The following is a 23,568-nucleotide window of genomic DNA, read 5'->3' as shown; positions in this document are numbered from 1 at the left end:
ACTTTTCTTTGACACGTCTTTAAATGTCCCTTGTAGATTCTGATATGTAGTGATTTCATTGTCATTATTTTTAAGAAATTCTTTAAATTCAGTTTGTATTTTCCCTTTAGACCATGTGTTGCTTAATGGTTTTTTTTTTAATTCCACAAAAGGGAAGCTTTTTATTTTTTGCTTATTTTAGCTATTTCTTATTCCTTATTATGTTGCAGTTTACTCAGAGTGTTTTATTTCTACTTTTTATGGAACATACTGGTGTTTCCTTTATGACTTACTATAAGATGAATTTTTACAAAACATCTATAGGTGCTTTGGGTGAAGATATATTCCCTTTCAACAGAGGCTAGAAGTGAAGTGAAGGTTTAGTTGCTCAGTCATGTCTGACTCTCTGGGACCTCATGGGCTGTAGCTTGCCAGGCTCCTTTGTCCACGGAATTCTCCAGGCAAGAATACTGGAGTGGGTTGCCATTTCCTTCTCCAGGGGATCTTCCTGATCCAGGGATCAAACCTGGGCCTCCCACATTGCAGGCAGATTCTTTACCGCCTGAGCCACCAGAGGTCAACAGAGGGTACATAATGAAACAGATCTTAAGAATACACAACAGAGGGTAGAATCTGATGTATATTCTTAAGATCTGTTTCATTATGTTACATAAGCCCTCTATCCTTGCTGCTGCTGCTGCTAAGTCGAGTCAGTCGTGTCCGACTCTGTGCGACCCCAGAGACGGCAGCCCACCAGGCTCCCCCGTCCCTGGGATTCTCCAGGCAAGAACACTGGAGTGGGTTGCCGTGTCCTTGTCCAGTGCATGAAAGTGAAAAGTGAAAGTGAAGTCGCTCAGTCGTGTCCGACTCTTCTAGACTCCATGGACTGCAGCCCACCAGGCTCCTCCGTCTATGGGATTCTCCAGGCAAGAGTACTGGAGTGGGCTGCCATTGCCTTCTCCGCCCTCTATCCTCACTATTTATTTTTCATGCACATGATCTGTCTCATACTGGACGTGATGGCATTATTAGCGTGCTTCTACATGTCTTGTCTTACAGCTCATATAGCTTTTGCTTCTTAAAGGCAGGCTCTATATTATTTGGTGCATAAATGTTCTAATCATTGTGAATTATAGCTTTTAATACTTCAAGAGCTCTTCTTTGTCATGTTTAATGAGTTTTGGCTTGATATTTCCACTTCGATATAAGAATCTTTACCCCTGCTCTCATATTTTTTCCATTTCTGGGAGTATCTTGGCCTGCCTTTTGTTTTTAGTCTTTCTTGAACCACTTTCTTTTAGGTGTGCTGTCTTATGTAGTCTATAGATGGGTCTTGCTTTGTACACCAAATTAAACATATTTTTAATAATCGAGGTAAACCCATGTACACTCATTGATGTTTGGTCTCACAATATTTTATAATTATTCATATTCTGTTATATTTGCTCTTCTCTTTATTTCAGCTTTGCTAGATATAAAATTCTTGGTTTCCATTTTCTTTCTTGAATTAAAAAAAAGTCTGCTTCATTGTTGCCTTACTTTATACCTTTCTTGTGAAAATTGTGATATTAGTCAAATTTGTTTTTCTTTGTGAGTTTTTTGATCTTTTTGCTTGGAGGCCTTGAGAAATTTTTCTTTACCTTTATGATCTAATACTTTTACCCACATCTCCAGGTTTATCTTAGAGTTCATTGCTAATCATTTGGTTAACCTGAAATAGAATTCAGTTCAGTTCAGTTCAGTTCAGTTGCTCAGTCGTGTCCGACTCTTGCGGCCCCATGAATCGCAGCACACCAGGCCTCCCTGTCCATCACCAACTCCCAGAGTTCACTCAGACTCACATCCATTGAGTCAGTGATGCCATCCAGCCATCTCATCCTCCATCGTTCCCTTCTCCTCCTGCCCCCAATCCCTCCCAGCATCAGAGTCTTTTCCAATGAGTCAACTCTTCACATGAGGTGGCCAAAGTACTGGAGTTTCACCTTTAGCATCATTCCTTCCAAAGAAATCCCAGGGCTGATCTTTACAATGGACTGGTTGGATCTCCTTGCAGTCCAAGGGACTCAAGAGTCTTCTCCAACACCAAGTTCAAAGGCATCAATTCTTTGGTGCTCAGCTTTCTTCACAGTCCAACTCTCACATCCATACATGACCACTGGAAAAACCATAGCCTCGACTAGACGGACCTTTGTTGGCAAAATAATGTCTCTGCTTTTGAATATGCTATCTAGGTTGGTCATAACTTTCCTTCCAAGGAGTAAGCGTCTTTTAATTTCATGGCTGCAGTCACCATCTGCAGTGATTTTGGAGCCCCCAAAAATAAAGTCTGACACTGTTTCCACTGTTTCCCCATCTATTTGCCATGAAGTGATGGGACCAGATGCCATGATCTTCGTTTTCTGAATGTTGAGTTTTAAGCCAACTTTTTCACTCTCCTCTTTCACCTTCATCAAGAGGCTTTTTAGTTACAGAAAAATCAGGATAAATGCTTTTTTCTCCCTTTGAAAAAGTCAAATTTCAGATACATGAGTTGTCAGGAGCCCTGGCAAATGCCAACAGTGATGATAAAGGCTGTTTTTCGGACTTAATAGGAACTTATATATCCTCATGGTTTACTTCAGTCTCTGCTGTTAATTTTAAGACAGAATTCCTGCCATACATGATTCAAAACATGCTAAAGTTCTAATGTCTCAAGTTTTTCATTACTTAAGAATAACCTTAAACCTACAGATCAGCTTTCAACTGTAAGTGTCTGCCTACATGCATGCTAAGTCACTTCATTCGTGTCCGACTCTTTTGCGACCCCATGGATTGTAGCCCACCAGGCTCCTCTGTCCATGGGATTCTGCAGATAAGAATACTAGAGTGAGTTGCCATGCCCTCCTCTGGGGGATCTTCCAGACCCAGGGATCAAACCCCTGTCCCCTGTGGCTCCTGCATTGCAGGCAGCTTCTTTACTACTGAGCCTACAAAAGGATTAAATTTCATGTTTTTTAGAAGATAATCAAGAAAAATATTTATATTAATATTCTGTAAATGCCCAAGATTCTAAGAAGTTTTACGTAACAATGTTGCTAAATAATATACTAATTTCCTACAATGTATCCTATAAAATATTTTCCTTCCACACATTATAAAACAAACATTTGCTGAACTGATTGTTACATAGTCCAGTGTTATGTGATCATGTAATGAAAGACTCTTTTATGAAACATATACACAAGGATAGAATTAAAACTTACCATGGAATCTGTAACTCTAAATTTCCTGTCTTCTGTGGTTTAAACATAATTATGTTGCATTTACATAGTTTTTTTTTTTTTTTACATTGGGTTTATTTGTTCTTTTTAAAAAGGGTAGAAAAAATAAAGCTATGCTTGTTTGCATACAAACAGGCCGCTCAGAAATTTCATTTACCACAAAACCAGTCCTTGTGACCTTTTAGAGCTTATGCAAGATATAGAATAGAATATATGTTTCATATGTTTGTGACATTAAGAATATTTTTCCTTCTGTTTTACATTTTTTGGTTATTTGTTTCTCATCTGCATATGTATATGAATATATACATATCTGCAAAAGTGTATGAATATGAATATATACATATCTGCAAAAGTATATGAATCTAACTGAGATACCGAAATGCCACATGAAAAGTAATTATGTGAATCATTTTATCTTCTGAGTCTTAGTTTTCTCATTTTAAACAAGCTCTGAAGATGTTTAATTTGAGGGTTATATGGATTTTATCTATCTGCATTATATATCTTATTCATCCAGTTGTGACATGTGCATAAGTTCAGTAGCTGAATAAATTAATTGTTCAGTACTATTTCCTGTGTATGAGAGAGTATGTGTGTGTGTTTACAATGAAATTAAAACACATTTTTTAAGCTTTTAATTTGTAAAATGTTGTGTACATAAAGTACATGTATACATTAGTGTATACATTAGCAAGTGTATACATTAGTAAATTTTAAAAAGGGAAGACTCATTTACCTGCCCCCCAAGCCAAGAAACAGAATATTGTTGTCACCCTACAAGACCCCCTAGCTGCCTGTCCTTCTCCCAACCCACCCCGTGCCCACTTCCCTGCAGGCTGGGGAGAGCCCACTCTTACCTTTTATGGTAATTTTTATCTTGCCGTGTTTTACACATTTTACACTTGAGAATGCCTCCCTGTAAAGTATAGTTCTGTTTTATTTCTATTTGGGAACAAATGGAAGCATGTAGTATGTGTTTATTTTTGTCTGATTTTTTTGTTCAGAATTATAGGTTATTTTAATACTTAACTGTTCTGTTTGATGCATTTTAACAATTGTATACAATCATGTAACCACCAGCCAAAAGAAAATGTAAAACATGTCCTTCACCCAGGAAAGTGCACTCATGCTGTTTACCAGTCAGTCCCCACCCTAACCCCAAGCAGCCACTGTCTCATTTCCTTCACTATAGGTTAGTTTTGCCTGTTCTGGGAGTAGAATTTCTGATTCATTGGGTAGAAGTTTAAATTTATTAAAAACTCCCAGATAGTACACAAATGTGGTTGTACAATTTTACATTCCCATTGGTGCCAACATTTAGTGTTCCTTTTTTTTTTTTTTTAATTTAGTCCTTCTAACAGGGTAGAAGGGCTTCCCAGGTGGCTCAGTGGTAAAAGAATCCACTTGCAATGCAGGAGATGTGGGTTCAATCCCTGGGTCAGGAAGATCCCCTGGAGGAAGAAATGGCAACCCATTCTAGTATTCTTTCCTGGAAAATTCCATGGACAGAGCTGTCTGCTGGGCTACAGTCCACAGGGTCATAAAGAGTTGGACAAGACTGGAGCAACTGAGCATGCATGCTCACAGGCTAAGCTTAATGTTCAGTAGGTTAGATGTGTTAAATATGGTTGTGTCCTACTCTTTGCAACACCATGGACTGTAGTCTACCAAGTTCCTCTGTCCATGGGATTTTCCAGGCAGAAATACTGGAGTGGGTTGCCATTTCCTTCTCCAGGGGATTTTCCCAACTCAGGGGTTGAACCCGGGTCTCCCGTATCGCAGGCAGACACTTTACTGTCTGAGCCACCAGGGAAGTCACAGAGCTTAAGAGGGGAAAGTCAAATGAGACCTTGAGGAAGCAACCAGACAAACCCAGACGGTGGGACTTTCTATAGGAGTCTTCATCTTTTAAAAGAGTCAGTGCCATAAAAAAATATTCTAGATTAAAAGAGACTAAATAAATATATCAAAAACATAGTGTATGATCCTTATTTGAATCCAGGTTTCATTTGCCTTTTTAAAAGCTCCAAAGAAAGTTTTGAAAATTGGGAATATTTGAATCTGAGCTGGATATTTGATTATATCAGGGAATTACTTTTTCCTTTCTTAAATGTAAGAATAGTATAATGATAGTGCAAAAGATTGTGCTTATTTTTGAAACGTGAAAGTTTTATTTATACGCTGTTGTATCTGTAACTTACTTGTAAACAGTTAAAAAAAATGAATACTCATATTGATAGATGACACAAGTAGATCAAATTTTGAAGGCTGTGTCTATTGGTGCTTATTTTACTGTTTTTAAGAAAACTCTTTTAAGTGTGTTTGAAATTCTTCATATTGAGAAGGAAGGAAAAAAGATTTTTTGCACTTAATCGAATGGTAAAATATAAGATAGCTGATGGTGACTAGTATTCTCATGATCTGTTTATGGGAATCAAATTAACATAACTTTTATGGAAGATAGTCTGTTGATACATATTTAAATTTAAAATATATAGAATCCTTACCTAGTGATTCCATTTCTCAGTGTTTGTCCCTCTGGTTCTCCCACGTTGCCTCCTTCCCTGTCTGCTCACCTTCCTAGCCTGCAAATGCCTCTTTCATTTCTCTTAGTCTATATGAGTATAATTCTGACATTCCTGATGAAGTTTAAATAGGGATTTAAATTCACCACTAAAATGTGGAATTCTTGCAATATTCTAATCAATAGTGTATGATAAATCTTTGTTGTTTAAAGTAGAACCATTTATTTCACTGATCACATAGAATGTCAATGCAAATTTACTTAATTGAATTCAAATCCAAATCAACTATATTATCTTTCCTATCTCTACTGATAACGTAGTGCTCATATACTCAAGTGAGGCTGATGCCTGAATAAAATCAGAATTTTTTGGTTCAATACTTTATATTTCTGGTGTATATTAGTAAGTTTATAGTATACTCTGAATAAATATTCACTTTAAAACTTGACTTAGCCTAATTACTGGATATAGATAGAGCCATAGATCAATCTGAGTTTATCTGCATGTTTATTAACCTCGGAAATGAAACTAACATTAATTGCATATATATTTTTAATTATATTGGATATCTCATTAGTAAGATAATATGACCTGATTTTAATAGATGAGGAAATTCAAGTTTCAGGAGATTAAATATTTGCCCAATATCATGATTCTAGGTAGTAGTCCTGGTATTTGAATACATGATTTATAATTATCTAGTTTCAGTTCAGTTCAGTTCAGTCACTCAATCATGTCTGACTCTTTGTGACCCCATGGACTGCAGCATGCCAGGCTTCCCTGTCCATCACCAACTCCTGGAGCTTAAACTCATGTCCATTGAATCGGTGATGCCATCCAACCATCTCATCCTCTGTCATCCCCTTCTCCTCCTGCCTTCAATCTTTCCCAGCATCAGGGTCTTTTCCAAGTGAGTCAGTTTTTTGCATCAGGTGGCCAAAGTATTGGAGTTTCAGCTTCAGCATCAGTCCTTCCAATGAATATTTAGGACTGATTTCCTTTAGGATGGACTGGTTGGATCTTCTTGCAGTCCAAGGGACTCTCAAGAGTCTTCTTCAACACCACAGTTCTTATGCTCTCTCAATAAACAGGATACACACTTAGGTGTTGATTACTCTTAAATTTATTCCTTTGTCTATTTTGTTATTTTTGAAGAGTATCCACTTAGTCATAATCATGAAATAAAGAAAAAATGAAAGTGTTAGTCACTCAGTTGTGTCTGACTCTTTGTGACCCCATGGACGGTAGCCTACCAGACTCCTCTGTCCATGGAATTCTCCAGGCAAGAATAGTGGGTAGCCATTCCCTTCTCCCGGAGAAGGCAATGGCACCCCACTCCAGTAGTACTCTTGCTGCAGCAGCGGCAGCATTCCCTTCTCCAGGAGATCTTCCTTACCCAGGGATTGAACCCAGGTCTCCTGCACTGCAGGCAGACTCTTTATCATCTGAGCCACCAGGAAAGCCCCCTGTAGTGATAATACATGTCATAATCATATGATTACAGTCATATAACTCATAATCATAAAACCCCTCAAATACAGATACAAATGTAAATGTATCCAGTAATGATTTACAATGTCTAACTACTTTGAGAAAGAATTTATTTTACTACTCCAAATGTTTAGGGATGTTTATAGTTTCCTCAGACCACTGTTACAAAATTATTCTTTTATATCCAGAAGGGTGGTTGTATGAATATGACCACACATATGAACATTTGCATTGGTTCATTTTATTTCTGCCCTGAGTGAACCTTCCCTCACCTGTCTTTAATGCACCCATCTAAACCATTTGCCTTTTTTTCTTGAAAGTAAGGAAAGATAAATTGTTTTATTTGCTTATACAATAAATACATTATACAGCACTAGTTAAGCCACTTTACCTGTTTCTATTTTTGTTTTTTAATGAAAGCACTTGAGTAGAGGTTCACTATGACAGCACTAGTATCTGATGACTGTAATGATGACTAACTTCCACTTAACGCTTATTGAGAATGAGTTCTTCTCCATGATGAGGACTACCTAGGTACTTGGTCTCTTATCAGTTCAGTTCAGTTACTCAGTCGTGTCCAATTCTTTGTGACTCCATGGACTGCAGCACGCCAGGCCTCCCTGTCCATCACCAACTCTTGGAGCTTACTAAAATTCATGTCCATGGAGTCAGTGATGCCATTCAGCATCTCATCCTCTATCGTCCACTTCTCCTCCTGCCTTCAGTCTTTCCCAGCATCAGGGTCTTTTCAAATCAGTCAGTTCTTTGCATCAGGTGGCCAAAGTATTGGAGTCTCCGCTTCAGCATCAGTCCTTCCAATGAATGCTCAGGACTGATTTCCTTTAGGATGGACTGGTTGGATCTCCTTGCAGTCCAAGGGACTCTCAAGAGTCTTCTCCAACACCACAGTTTAAAAGTGTCAATTCTTTGGCGATCAGCTTTCTTTATAGTCCAACTCTAACATCCATACATGACTACTGGAAAAACAATAGCCTTGACTAGACAGACCTTTGTTGGCAAAGTAATGTCTCTGCCTTTTAATAAGCTGCCTAGGTTGGTCATAACTTTTCTTCCAATGAGCAAGCGTCTTTTAATTTCATGGCTTCAGTCACCATCTGCAGTGATTTTGGAGCCCCCCTAAAATAAAGTCTCTGTTTCCATTGTTTCTCCATCTATTTGCCATGAAGTGATTGGACCAGATACCATGATCTTAGTTTTCTGAATGTTGAGTTTTAAGACAACTTTTTCACTCTCTTCTTTCACTTTCATCAAGAGACTGTTTAGTTCTTCTTCACTTTCTGCCATAAGGGTTGTGTCATCTGCATATCTGAGGTTATTGATATTTCTCCCAGCAATCTTGATTCCAGCTTGTGTTTCATCCAGCCCAGCGTTTCTCATGATGTACTCTGCATATAAGTTAAATAAACAGGGTGACAATATACAGCCTTGACGTACTCCTTTTCCTATTTGGAACCAGTCCATTGTTCCATGTCCAGTTCTAACTGTTGCTTCCTGCCTGCATACAAATTTCTCAAGAGGCAGATCAGGTGGTCTGGTATTCCCATCTCTTTCAGAATTTTCCACAGTTTATTGTGATCCACACAGTCAAAGGCTTTGGCATAGTCAATAAAGCAGCAATAGATGTTTTTCTGGAACTCTCTTGCTTTTTCCATGATCCAGCGGATGTTGGCAATTTGATCTCTGGTTCCTCTGCCTTTTCTAAAACCAGCTTGAACATCAGGAAGTTCACGGTTCACATATTGCTGAAGCCTGGCTTGGAGAATTTTGATCATTACTTTACTAGCATGTGAGATGAGTGCAATTGTGTGGTAGTTTGAGCATTCTTTGGAATTGCCTTTCTTTGGGATTGGAATGAAAACTGACCTTTTCCAGTCCTGTGGCCACTGCTGAGTTTTCCAAATTTGCTGGCATATTGAGTGCAGCACTTTCACAGCATCATCTTTCAGGATTTGAAATAGTTCAACTGGAATTCTATCACCTCCACTAGCTTTGTTCGTAGTGATGCTTTCTAAGGCCCACTTGACTTCACATTCCAGGATGTCTGGCTCTAGGTCAGTGATCACACCATCATGATTATCTGGGTCGTGAAGATCTTTTTTGTACAGTTCTTCTGTGTATTCTTGCCATCTCTTCTTAATATCTTCTGCTTCTGTTAGGTCCATACCATTTCTGTCCTTTATCGAGCCCATCTTTGCATGAAATGTTCCTTTGGTATCTCTGATTTTCTTGAGGAGATCTCTAGTCTTTCCCATTCTGTTGTTTTCCTCTATTTCTTTGCATTGATTGCTGAAGAAGGCTTTCTTATCTCTTCTTGCTATTCTTTGGAACTCTGCATTCAGATGTTTATATCTTTCCTTTTCTCCTTTGCTTTTCACTTCTCTTCTTTTCACAGCTATTTGTAAGGCCTCCCCAGACAGCCATTTTGCTTTTTTGCATTTCTTTTTCATGGGGATGGTCTTGATCCCTGTCTCCTGTACAGTGTCACGAACCTCATTCCATAGTTCATCAGGCACTCTATCTATCAGATCTAGGCCCTTAAATCTATTTCTCACTTCCACTGTATAATCATAAGGGATTTGATTTAGGTCAAACCTGACTGGTCTAGTGGTTTTCCCTACTTTCTTCAATTTCAGTCTGAATTTGGCAATAAGGGGTTCATGGTCTGAGCCACAGTCAGCTCCTGGTCTTGTTTTTGCTGACTGTATAGAGCTTCTCCATCTTTGGCTGCAAAGAATAGAATCAGTCTGATTTCGGTGTTGACCATCTGGTGATGTCCATGTATAGAGTCTTCTCTTGTGTTGTTGGAAGAGGGTATTTGTTATGACCAGTGCATTTTCTTGGCAAAACTCTATTAGTCTTTGCCCTGCTTCATTCCGTATTCCAAGGCCAAATTTGCCTATTACTCCAGGTGTTTCTTGACTTCCTACTTTTGCATTCCAGTCATAGAACCATTCAATTTCAGCTTCTTCAGCATTATTGGTTGGGGCATAGACTTGGATTACTGTGATACTGAATGGTTTACCTTAGAAACAAACAGAGATCTTTCTGTTATTTTTGAGATTGCATCCAAGTACTGCATTTTGGACTCTTTCATTGACTATGATGGCTACTCCATTTCTTCTAAGGGATTCTTGCCCACAGTAGTAGACATAATGGTCATCTGAGTGAAATTCACCCATTCCATTCCATTTTAGTTCACTGATTCCTAAAATGTCAATGTTCACTCTTGCCATCTCCTGTTCGACCACTTCCAATTTGCCTTGATTCATGGACCTAACATTCCAGGTTCCTATGCAATATTGCTCTTTACAGCATTGGACTTTACTTCCATCACCAGTCACATCCACAACTGGGTGTTGTTTTTGCTTTGGCTCTGTCTCTTCATTCTTCCTGGAGTTATTTCTCCACTGATCTCCCGTAGCATATTGGGCACCTACCGACCTGGGGAGTTCATCTTTCAGTGTCCTATCTTTTTGCCTTTTCATACTGTTCATGGGGTTCTCAAGGCAAGAATACTGAAGTGATTTGCCATTCCCTTCTTCAGTGGACCACATTTTGTCAGAACGCTCCACCATGACCTGTCTGTTTTGGGTGGCCCTACACAGCATGGTCATAGTTTCACTGAGTTAGACAAGGCTGTGGTCCATGTGATCAGTTTGGTTAGTTTTCTGTGATTGTGGTTTTCAGTCTGTCTGCCCTCTGATGGAGAAGGATAAGAGGCTTATGGAAGTGTCCTGATGGGAGAGACTGACTGAGGGGGAAACTGGGTCTTATTTAAATGGGCAGGGCCATGCTGAGTAAATCTTTAATCCAATTTTCTGTTGATGGGCGTGGCTGTGTTCTCTCCCTATTGTTTGACCTGAGGGCAAACTATGGTGGAGGTAATGAAGATAATGCGGACCTCCTTCAAAAGGTCCCATGCACGCACTTCCGCACTGAGTGCCCCCAACCCTGCAGCAGGCTCCCGCTGACCCATGCCTCTGCGAGAGACTCCTGAATACTCATGGGCAAGTCTGTCTGGGTCAGTCTCATGTGGGGTCACGGTTCCTTTCTTCTGGGTCCTGGTGCACACAAGGTTCTGTTTCTGTCCTCCCAGAGTCTGTTTCCCTAGCCCTATGTAAGTTCTGGCAGCTCTGTGGTGGGTTAATGGCAACCTCCTCTAAGAGGGCTTATGCCATACCCAGGTCTACTGCACCCAGAGCCCCTGCCCCCAGCAGTCCACTGCTGACCCGTACCTCCACAGAAGACAACCAAACACAGTTCTGTCTCAGTCTCTGCGGGGTCTTGGGTCCTGGTGTGGACAAGGTATTTTTGAGCCCTCTGAGCGTCTCTGGTGGGTATGGGGTTTGATACTAAAGGCAATTTCACCCCTCCTACCATCTTGCTGGGGCTTCTCCTTTGCTCCTGGACGTGGGTTATCTCCTCACAGCTGCTCCAGGGTCACACAGCTGCCTATATGGTCTCCTATAATCTCTTTAACGGAGAAGGCAATGGCACCCCACTCCAGTACTCTTGCCTGGAAAATCCCATGGATGGAGGAGCCTGGTAGGCTCCAGTCCATGTGGTCGCTAAGAGTCAGGCACGACTGAGTGACTGCACCTTTACTTTTCACTTTCATGCATTGGAGAAGGAAATGGCAGCCCACTCCAGTATTCTTGCCTGGAGAATCCCAGGGACAGAGGAGCCTAGTGAGCTGCCCTCTATGGGGTCGCACAGAGTTGGACATGACTGAGGCGACTTAGCAGTAGCAGCAGCAGTCTCTTTAAAAGAATTCATAGAGATAGAAACATTAAAACTTTGAGAATTTTTATAAAAATGTTAAATTTTTTCTAATCATAGTTTTTTCACAGTCATTAATTCTGACCTGCATTTATGTTTCCATTTTTGCAGAATTGCCAACATGGTTTTTAAAATGTATAGATTTCAGTTGCAATTTACAATGTGGCTTAAGAACATCATGTTCTTTCAGGCTAACCGCGTTTAGGTTGAGCCATTGTCTGACAATGGTATTTATCAGCATAATTTGCAAACATTATGAAATTTTTAGACACAATGCCAAATTATGGTTTCAAAATAGATGTACTGGCATTGCCAGACAGAAATTCTGCAACTTCAGCCATACTGGCCATGTGGGTGCAGACTGTCCACGTTTGTTCGTATATGTGGCCTTGGTGGGCAGGCAAGCCAGCCAGACTTCTTAACAATCCTGACAAGAGTTAACATAACAAGAGAAACTGAGACTCACAACAAGCCGCTGTGTGTTTTTTTCTTTTTATAAAGAGTCAGTTAACATGTATTCATCTTTCGAGAACTGTTATTTTGTCAGCCCACAATTTGATTTCTATGATAAACCTGAAGATTTTGGAAACATGTAATTCAGTTTTGTTTTTATAATATCAAAGTATTAATGTAAAATTCTACTGATAATAAAAACAGGAAGAGTTAACATATTGCTGGAAATGAAATCAGAGCAAGATACTAGTAAAGTTAAAGAACTGTATGAAAGGAGACACTACACTACGTCCATTGAAAATGGACAGTGGTATAATTAACACCGCCTATAAGCCCATCATTGTATATTCAAAAAGCAATAAAATTGTAAAGAAGATCTATGAAAATGCACTTTCAACCTAGAAGGAACTCCAAATAAAAATTTACTGGTTAGATTTTGAATTTGAACATATGCTTTTCAAGTATGAGGTTAAAAATGAGTGTATTTGTGTTGGGAGAGATTTTTGATTCAGCAGAAAGCGGAGTAGGCAAAGACTTCTGTTTCAGGTCCATTTAACCAATCTTCACTGGCTCAGGAACGTGCGTTAAGCATGGTGTGCAGTAGCAGATTCCGGCTGTCAAGGAGATTACACGGCACTTGGGGAGATAAGATGCATACACACATGACCACACTGCAAAGCAGTATATGATGAGAGCCAGAAACGAGGGCAGCAAAACTCAAAAGGCTCTCAGAGGAGGGAGAAGCCAGAGGATTTGAGGAGAGGTTTTATTGTAGACCTTAAAATATGCATTGTCACAGCGAAAGATGGAGGTGGTGTGGGAAAAGGTTAGAGCTGGGAGAATCTCTGTGACTTGTGAGTTAACCAGTGTCTCCCCTCTGTGTTCACGTGGAACCTGACACCCACCTGTCTTAGCAGGGGTCCCCAGTCTCTGGAATCTGAGATGCCTGGTGATCTGAGTTGGAGCTGATGTAATAATAATAGAAATAAAGTACACAATAAATGTAATGTGCTTGAATTACCCTGAAACCATCCCCTCAACCCCTGGTCCATGGAAAAATTGTCTTCCACGAAACCAGTCCCTGGTGCCAAAAGGTTGGGGACCACTGTCCTATAGCATTTACCAGAATAGATTGCAATGGTCTCTTTATCACCTTCACTAGACTGCAGTTTCCTGAAGGACAGTGAAAATCCCTTTTATTTGCAGAGCCTTTATTCTTGTATTCTTGGAGAAGACAATGGCAACCCACTCCAGTACTCTTGCCTGGAAAATCCCATGGACAGAAGAGCCTGCGAGGCTGCAGTCCGTGGGGTCGCGAAGAGTCAGACATGACTGAGCGACTTCACTTCACTCTTCTTGTATTCATATCTTGCTGAAACGTATTTGTGATCCCCCTAATTAATCCTTATAGCATTTTTGCAGTTACTCCATGCATGTGTTTCCAGCTGGAGTTGAACACGGCCATACTCTGCCTTCTTGTTTCCGCTCTCCTTTTGTAAATGCGTCATCTTCATAGTATTTAGTGCCACATGTTTTGCATTTTTGTGCTTTGAGCTGGTGATCTTCCTGTTTGAAATGGCCCCTAAGCCTAATGCCAAAGTACAAGAAGACTGCCATGTGCCTTACAGAGAAAAATGTGTGTGCTGGATTGCTCGTGGGTTCAGTGTTAATGAATCAAAAAAGTATTATTAAGAAAAGTGTCTTTAAACAGAAACACACATAAAACAAGATTATACATTGATCAGTTAATGAAAGTATTCTCACCAGAGGCTCTTAGGAACAAAACTTCATATTCCCCAGAGAGCAATGATTTTTGATATTTACAAATTCACTGCTTGCTGTGACTTTATACAATTTAACTACCCTGAGCAGCCAGAATTGAGTGTATCTGTTACTTCTGTATGCTCAGCACTTAGTGTTTAGAAGGTGGCCACAGAGTTTTATGAGCAAACACCTGAATATAGGGAATTGGGAGGAATAAACCAGCTCATTGGAAATGTTAAATACTGAGTTCAAGACTGGGGTGTGAATACCATGCAGGCAGTGGGAAGCCGTCCGAGACTGTCCCCTGGGAGTGATCTCTCAGTTGTGAACTGTTCACCAAGCAGTAATTGGATGTGTTGGCTGGTGTGATGGACAGAATGAATATCTCTGGGGCCTTGCTTGCAAGGAGATACTGCAGAAGCTCTAAAATACTCTTTCAGCAGGATTAATTTCTATAGGATGGATTAGGATGGACTCCAGAGAGAAACTGGAGACACAAAACCAAGTTACTGCTGTAGCTATCTCTATATGAGGTGACAGAGACTACAGTTAGGGTGCTGGCAGGGAGAGAGAGAAGTAGGGGAGACGCTTGACTTACTGTGAAGCAAATCCACAGTATGACTCAATCCAGAGGATGAGGGAAATGGAGGAACAAGATTAAACTCTGAAGTTTGCTGCCCTTGACTTTGTTAGTTCCTCTGTTTGCAGTTTTTTGTTTTTTGGTTTTTTTTGATGTTTTCCTCATCTCAGGTAATTACTGTGTACCATGCTATCTTTTAAGTCATCTGTAATGAGGTCACAGTCCTCATCCATTGTAACTAAGCAGCTGAGGAATTGTCTAGGGTTTGGGATGACAGTTAAGGACAGTATATCTGGTTTTAGAATGAACAGTGAATTTTTATTGTTAATTGTGAAATTTTGCCTGGGGTAGGGATCCAAAGTTGAATTATCCCTCTTTATAACTGAAAATGTGTGCCATCCTAATGACTTCCACTCTAATGACAAGCTATGTCCTGCATTGTATGGCTGAATATTCCTAATGCAAATATTAGTACTGACTACATTGGTGAGAGAGTAGGACAGATTATCATTCACTATTGTTCTTTGGGAAATCACACATGAAAAAAAATAGAGACCCAGGGATCTCCATTAATTATGTTTTCAGTGGCATGTGTAAAACAGTAAGCTTTTTTAAGTTGGTAAAGTAAATCCTTCATTGTGAAGTACAGTATATTCACCATCTTTCTTTATACTTTGTGTAAATTGAGAAATAAAAACTTTAATTTCCCTTAGCAAGATAGTGACAGAGAGCTTTAGTTTTAGAAAATTATTTAAACATGGGGTTAAAACACTTTCTCAATGTACTTTTTCTCATTAAAGATCATCTTTTAAAGAGATAGTTTATATCTTACTATAAGCTATTTGCACTTCCAATTTTTTTAAGGTTATGGAAAACTTATATCCAACTTGGAACCTTTTGAGTAATACTTTTTTTTTCCTGGCAAACTCATCTCAGATAATTAAGTAATGTAGTATTATTTTTAGTCAATTTTCAAGAAAAAAATTGAATGGCACTAAGCTAGGAGTATTTATTCTATCTGTGGCTAAGTACTACATGTATTTAACTCGAGGTTTAAAATCAAAGGAATTTTGATATTCTTTATCTTTTTCCATCTGCTCATAGTTTAGTGTATCTTTCTGAACAAAGCCATGTTTGTAAAGGATATTAAGTTTTGTTTGGCCTTCTTCTCAACTGTGAGTACTCAACAGACCTTAATGCGAGGTTATGCTCCCTGGACTGATTGATGTATAAACAGAAGACAGATGGTGTGGAGATGACTCTGATGATAATTCATTTTTCAGCTAGTCAAGAAGATATTTTGATTACAGTGTGTTTAAGTAATTATAACACAGTCTGCAATGTTAGTCTCTCTGGGAAGCAAGCACATGGAAAACAAGTTACGTGTTATTGCTGCCCAACAAAGGAGGCAGTGTGGCGTAATGATTTTAATTCCTAGTGCTAGATTAGGACTGGAGGAGTTTAAAATATGTCATGCCGTACGGTAAGTCAATTAAACATAGACCAAATAAAAAAGGTAACTGCACAGTTTTGAGGCGTAAATATTTGTCTTGGAAAGTATTTAGATGTTACTATATGAAAGAAACCAGTATTTTTGCATTCAGGCAACAGACTGTATACAGCTAATTAAAAAATTACATGGCTTGATTTTTAGTTTATGTGAATCATAATTATTATAGAGCTTGCTTTCTGCATCACGAGTGTAAAACTGAAATCAGAGAACTGACAAATCAACAGCATGTTAAGTCCCTGCTGTTGTTAAAGTTTTGGGAAAAAAAAATAGCTAAGCAAAATGTCAAAAGGAGAAAAAAATAATTAGAACTGTGTGGATAGCCATTTAAATTTTATTTTCATGTTCCAATTACAGTATATACCTCTGGGTTTTTTTTAATTGTTTGTTTCACAATAGGATAATTGATCGCTTAGATGGAGTTCGTTTGTTGTGGTCCCTGCTAAAAAACCCTCACCCGGACGTGAAGGCCAGTGCAGCTTGGGCCCTCTGTCCCTGTATCCAGAATGCAAAGGTAAGAAGAGACCGCGAGTCAGTCCATCCTAGAATCTCTGATACCATGGTGAATGATTTACCACAGGTCACCAGCTGCTTTTCACTTCTTTATGGTCAGATTTTTACCTGCGAAAAAGAATACTGAACTTTTATGCCAAAATAATTTTTGAGCAATACCTTTTCCTGGTCAGTTTTTAGATGTCACATGAAACTGGGCTAAGATGGCCGAGCTTACCATGTCCTACCTGGCTGGTGGGATTGAAACAAATACCGCAGGTACATCAAGGGGAAAGAAAGTACACTGTTCTTACCTCTTGGGTGAAAAGAAAAATTACATTACTGCTACTTTCAGAAGCCCAAGATAACCTCTATCTTACTTACTGCCTGATTGACTACCATGAAAAATCACTAAGTTCTTTGTTACCTTGAAAAAGTCACATAATGTCATGAATTGCACTTTTCTTATCTGTTAATAAAGACTAGATGTAAAGTCTAGAGATTTCTCTCTGTCGAGTATTTTTACAGAAAGCATTTAATTCCTGTAATAAATTTAACATGCCTCTATCTTCCTAAAATTTGTGACTAGAAGTAATTGTAAAAAGTGAATTGTGATATATACTAATATTTAGAAAAGACTTATTACAAACTGGTTAATGGACTGTTTTTTTATAACAACAAAAAAGGGAAAAAAAAAACACCTCAAATGTCAGCCTGTAGGAAAATGAATAACAAGATGACAGCACAGTCATAATACGTCATCCAGTGCAGCAATAAAAAATGAATGTACTTCAGCAATGTCTGCATCGATATCAGTGTATCTTGTGAACACACTGACCAAAATAAAAGCAAGTTTCAGAAGCAGAGATACAGTATAATCCTACTATATAAGGTCGAAAAAATTTTTAAAAATATAAAATATAAATGATATTATTTAGGGAGCAAGAAAGAAGCCTATTGAGGAAAGGTTGCTACACATCTTTGAAGGATTTCTTTAAGGATATTCTTTAAGAAAGATCTTAATCCTCCTTAAACAATCTTTCATATCTTTAATGATCTTAATTATCTTTAAGAAAAGCTAATTGGTTTTAGAGACAAACCAAGACTGATAAGCAGAACTAACTTCAGAGGAACAGAAGAAGACAAAATTAAATCTTTAAAATTAATATCCTTAGAATGACCCAAGGGATGCTGCTAAGCCCAAAATGGCTAAATAAAAAGTATTCATAGATTAAGAAAGGGCTTTTGGAAATTAAAAATATATTTTGGAAACAATACATTTAATAAAAGAGACAAATACTACATTATGTATGGTACTGGGATATGCAAAGGTAAGAAGAGACCTGGATGATAAAGTCTAGTAAACAACTAAAAATGTAAAGTAAATGTAAAAATAAAATAGGAATTGCAAGCACACAAAAGGAAAGCAAAAGGAATAAACAGTCATTTATAAAAGGGGGAGGTGGTTTCTATAAGCTGAAGAGTTGAAGAAAGACTCTAGTCTCCAGATTGAAAGATCCATTTAGTGCCAAGTAGGGAAAATGAATTTATCTATACCTAGACACAAATTCAAATTTGGCATTTCCAGAAATTAAAGGAAAGGAAAAAGTTATATAAGAACAAGAATCAACATCATTCACAGTGAATTCTAAGGAAAATGTAACAAAAATTTTTCTGTCTTTAAAGGAAAGCATTTTTTATCCTGGAATTCTATATCCTGCAAAACTAGCACCTGAGTGAGTGTAGGGTAAGGATGGAATGAAGACATTGTTCTTTTAGAAATGTTGGGATTCAGGAAAGTTATCCTCCATGAGTCTTCTCTGAAAAAAAATTTTACTTTAGAATGTTTTCCAGCAAAACAGAAGATTATAAGAAAGAAAATAACATGAATTATAGAAATAATAATGAACAAATAAATCATTAGACTTTTTGCTAAATAAGAATTTGTATTATAATAGGGCTTTCAATTTTTATCAAATTATTGAGAAAGAATTTCTTTAAAAATAGTGGCATAAAATAAAAGCCATTAAAATAAAACATGGTATTGTCACAGTAACAGTCAGCATCTAGACCATCAAATGATTAAAAACCATGTTAGGTAGTGGAAGGTAAGAGGTAAAAGCATACCAAAGGTCTTTCCTTTTCCTGGAGAAGCTTGTTAGAGATACCGGTTAACTCTCAATCATCATTGAAAAGAGAAATTTAATATTATCATTGGTGAGGTACCATTTTTATGGATAACATTTCTATTAATGTTGTTATTACATGTTAATTACATCCTTTATTCCTATGGATTTCAACTCTAAATTTGCCTACTTATCTGTAATTGGCTTTAAAAGATTTTCTAGTGTTTTCATATTCATTATTCTTGCCCAGGATTTCTGTCCTGAATACCCAACCGGTCTTCTTTGCTAACAACCTAAACTTAACCACATTCAAACTTTAAAAACAACCCATCTTGTCTGTGTTTAAACCCTTGGCCCAAAGGACCAGTCCAGACCCAAGCCTCCATAGAGAGCTCCATTCCTCCTGAACCTCTCCTGCCTTCCACTGCCCTCCACTCCCACCAAAGACCACATGGACTATAGCCAGCCAGGCTTCTCTGTCTATGGAATTCTCCAGGCAAGAATACTGGAGTGGGTAGCCATTCCCTTCTCTAGGTTAATCCACTTAGCTATGTTCAATTTCGGAGAAGGCAATGGCACCCCACTCCAGTACTTTTGCCTAGAAAATCCCATGGACGGAGGAGCCTGGTAGGCTGCAGTCCATGAGGTCGATAGAGTCGGACACGACTGAGTGACTTCACTTTCACTTTTCACTTTCATGCATTGGAGAAGGAAATGGCAACCCACTCCAGTGTTCTTGCCTGGAGAATCCCAGGGACGGGGAAGCCTGGTAGGCTGCCGTCTATGGGGTCGCACAGAGTCGGACATGACTGAAGCAACTTAGCAGCAGCAGCAGCATGTTCAATTTAGAATCTTCAAGTAGTATTTTGTATATTCTATTATTTGGAGGTGAATTTAAATTTTCTCAAATAAGAGTAAGTTCTGTGGGAGAATAGAGGCAGGAAACACTTTGAACATGCCGGGCATCCTGCTCACAGTGAAATAACAGAATCAGACGAGGTCCTGCCAAATATTTTGGCCCATTCTTCCTTCCCCCTCCTCCTCATGCCTCCTTGTTTCAGGTAAGTTTATGACTCAGCTTTCTAGGAAAAATTTCCTTTTATTTGGTAAGAAAGCATTTCCACATTTTTGACGTAAGATACTTTTGCAAGTCACTTTAGAATTATTAACTTATGAATCATAGGAGTTGGCATCATTTTGAAATAAATAACTTCTTTGTCTAGATTAATGGCACTGACATCAATGCGGCAGAAACCAGCTATTGTCAGTTATAGCCAAGGGCAGCCCCAGTGGGAAGAAAGTAGAAGGCATGTCTTCAGACAGGTCATTTCTACTTCAGGGTCCCTGAACATCTGTCAGGCGTCGTAAAAGCTGAGCACACTACGTACGTGTCCATGTGGAGTCGATGTGGTGAGATGTCAGCTGTTGAAGACAGATGTTACCCATTTTTTATACCGTTAACAACATATCCATGAGAACACATTTTCAGATCTGTTAAGAAAATGAGATGTGAAAATTACATGTAGTGAATGGACTGCCTCTTTTCTTGCAGGGAAATATTAAAAGCTCCCTATCAGAGAATGAGTGAGGCAACAGAGTAGTTCAGTAATGAATCGTGGAATAATTGTGACAAATTAAGAGTCACCACGTAAGCTGCCACTGGACTTGCATTGTATTATGTTGTAATTAGATGTATTAACAAATGGAATGTGGGGTTTTTGTAGTACAAAATATTGACATTTTTTCCCAGGAGGCCAGTGTCTCAGCTAGAAGCTTCAAATATTCCTTCATTCTGGAGGAAGCCTATATATTATAGTTTTTGATCAGTAATTGGTGATTAAAAAATGTACTAAGTGAAAGATAAATGTTTTACCAGCCTAATAATTATCTGTCCGGACCTTATATGTTTGAAAAATCAGGGTGTGAAATGTAAGTCTGTTTTATGGCCTTAAACTTTAAAGAGTATTTAAGATAGGAAATGAGCATCTTCAGTTTAAAAGCTGCTCAACTTTCTTCAGTCTCTCAAGATCTAAAGAACAGAGGCTGAACTAAAAGTGAACTAAGCATAAAAATTCACTGCATATTTTTCTAAGTAGTTTTATTTAAAAGGATTTATTTAAGACTTAAGGAAAGTTTGTTGTTGTTTCCCTGTTCAGATTACTAAAAAGGACAGAGATTGTAAGATGTGACCTCTGTAGTGATGTTATTTAGTAAAATTCATGAGCTGGAAGTCTGGCTGCAGATGAAGAGCTGTTTTGTAAAAAGTGAGAGATATTTGTAAATGGAAGTGAAAAGCTGTCCCTTTCCAGCTGAATGATCAAACACACTTTGGAGAAAAACAGTGGTTGAACAGGTGTTCAGCATTATGAACTTGTGATGTAAAGAATGCAAAAACTGAATCTGGCAAAGATCTGTGTATTAAATTCTTTGTTCTTAAGAACCAAAATTTCATGCTGCAGAAAATCAACTCAAATTTGTGCTCTGTGAACAATGAGATAATGAAAAATTACAGAATTCACATAAAGAATGTATAATTATGTTACACCACTTACCTCAAGCATTTTTCCAGCATTGATAAGAGCATGTTTCTTTTTTAAACTATGACTGCCTTTTTTAATATTTTCTTTTTGTGAATGATGTAAGATAGTACTTAATTTTCTTAATTCTGTTCCTTTTCATTAATGACTTTTAAAAGTTTTTATTAATAAAAAGTAGAAAGTGTTAGTCACTCAGTCATGTCCGACTCTGTGTAATCCCATGGACTGTAGCCCACCAGGCTCTATTGGCCTTTTTATAAGAAATGATTCACATAATTCATATTAATTTGCAGTCACCACTTCCTTGTGAATTAGATGGGAAACAGGTATCTTATTTTGAAATAAATACTCTCTATAATTAAAACAGCTGTCACACTAGGAAGAAAACTCAACCTGTCTACCAAATCAGTAATGTATCTATGTGATCACTTGGCCTTGTAACCTTCTTAAACCCAATTTTGCTGCTTGTTTAGAAAATAATATTTGGTTGTGAATTTTTATCTCAGAGGGGAAAAAAATCTCTAGTAACTTTAAAACCAGTGGCCTCAGGATCTGCCCCAAACAGAAGCCAATTAGAAGATGTTTGAGAGCTATTCCCCAAAAGAAAGGAGAAAAAGTTAATTTCTGAGAGATTAGAATACAAGCTTGGGAAGTTTTAGCTTCCTGACTACAGGTGTGACAGAACACAGCTGATGAAACTGGGCAGGAATCTGACATCACCCTCTGTTTAACTTCAGCTGCCCAATGAGCCATGTCCAATGAGGAAGCCAGAGAGAACCTGGACAAGAAGTACATAGAGCTGTAATTTCACACTGAGACGACTGCCACAGACACGGCTTAAGGAGCTCACATTTGCCAAAGAATGTATAGCTGTCCACCATGTGCCAAAGAAGCTGCACAGGTTCTTAAAACACTGAAAAGCTGTTTAAAATGAAATCCGTGTTTGGTGGCCCACCTATCTAGGGTTATTTTCAAGTCAAGCAGTTCCAAGTATGCTCCTTATCTAGTCCACGGTTTCTAAAATCCTATAAACTAAAGTGAACTGTATTACAGATATTTTTTCTGTGTGCCTGATTTTCAGCTTGGGACTTAAAGGGCCACAACAAGTGAGGGTGTGATTAAGCTTGTCTTCAGATCCCAGCTGAAAGGACCACTATCCGTGGGGCAGATGTGTTGCTTTGGATTCCCCTCCTGCCCTGCGACTGCTTCCCATTCCAGGCTTCTCAGCCCCTGTTCTGAAGAGGGCTGTAATGAGATTGCTGGTTTAGGATGCCCCCTGCTTTGGGAGCATGGAGACTTAGCCTCTGGACCACCAGGGACATCCCCATTGAACCATTTTATTTGAAAGTACAGTTTATCTGTCCCATCACTTCATGGCAAATGGATGGGGCAAAAGTGGAAACAGTGACATATTTTATTTTCTTGGGCTCCAAAATTACTGTGCAGAGTGACTGTAGCCATGAAGTTAAAAGACTCTTGCTCCTTGGAAGAAAAGCTATGACAAACCTAGAAGGCGTATTAAAAAGCAGAGACATCACTTTGCTGGCAAAAGTATGTATAGTCAAAACTATGGTTTTTCCAGTAGTCATGTACAGATGACATAAAGAAGGCTGAGCATTGAAGAATTGATACTTTCAAACTATGGTGCTGAAGAAGACTCTTGGAAGTCCCTTGGACAGCAAGGAGATCAAACCAGTCAATCCTAAGGAAATCAACCCTGAATATTCATTGGAAGGACTGATGCTGAAGCTCCAATACTTTGGCCACCTGATGCAAAGAGCTGATTCATTGGAAAATACCCTGATGCTGGGAAAGATTGAGGGCAGGAGGAGAAGGGGGCAATAGAGGATGAGAAGGGGGCGATAGAGGATGAGATGGTTGGATGGCATCACTGACTCAATGGATATGAGTTTGAGCAAACTCTGGGAGATGGTAAAAGCCAGGGAAGCCTGACATGCTGCAGTCCCATGGGGTCATAAAGCATTGGGCACGACTTTAGCAACTGAACAACAGCTTATCAGCTACCAGTTACTTTGTTAAATGAAAAA

General features: G+C 38.7%; 1 protein-coding gene across 11 annotated transcripts in view; it reads left to right on the top strand.

The window, feature by feature from the left end:
* ODAD2 (outer dynein arm docking complex subunit 2) overlaps positions 1-23,568 on the top strand; it is a 164,405-nt gene that overhangs the window by 82,893 nt on the left and 57,944 nt on the right. For all 11 annotated transcript variants that reach the window (XR_015139504.1, XR_015139503.1, XR_015139505.1 and 8 more), the window contains one exon: positions 16,765-16,879. Coding sequence is in view for 8 of the 11 variants with exons in the window: in XM_086333863.1 (XP_086189989.1) it covers positions 16,765-16,879 (115 nt within the window). In the remaining 3 variants the exon portion in view is untranslated. The remainder of the gene's footprint in view (positions 1-16,764; positions 16,880-23,568) is intronic.

The sequence above is a fragment of the Bos grunniens genome, chromosome 13 (genome assembly GCF_055505025.1).
Source record: "Bos grunniens cultivar Pamir isolate PY7600 chromosome 13, Bosgru_T2T1.0, whole genome shotgun sequence".
Classification (NCBI taxonomy): Eukaryota; Metazoa; Chordata; class Mammalia; order Artiodactyla; family Bovidae; genus Bos; species Bos grunniens.
This window is presented reverse-complemented; position numbering and strand designations above follow the sequence as displayed.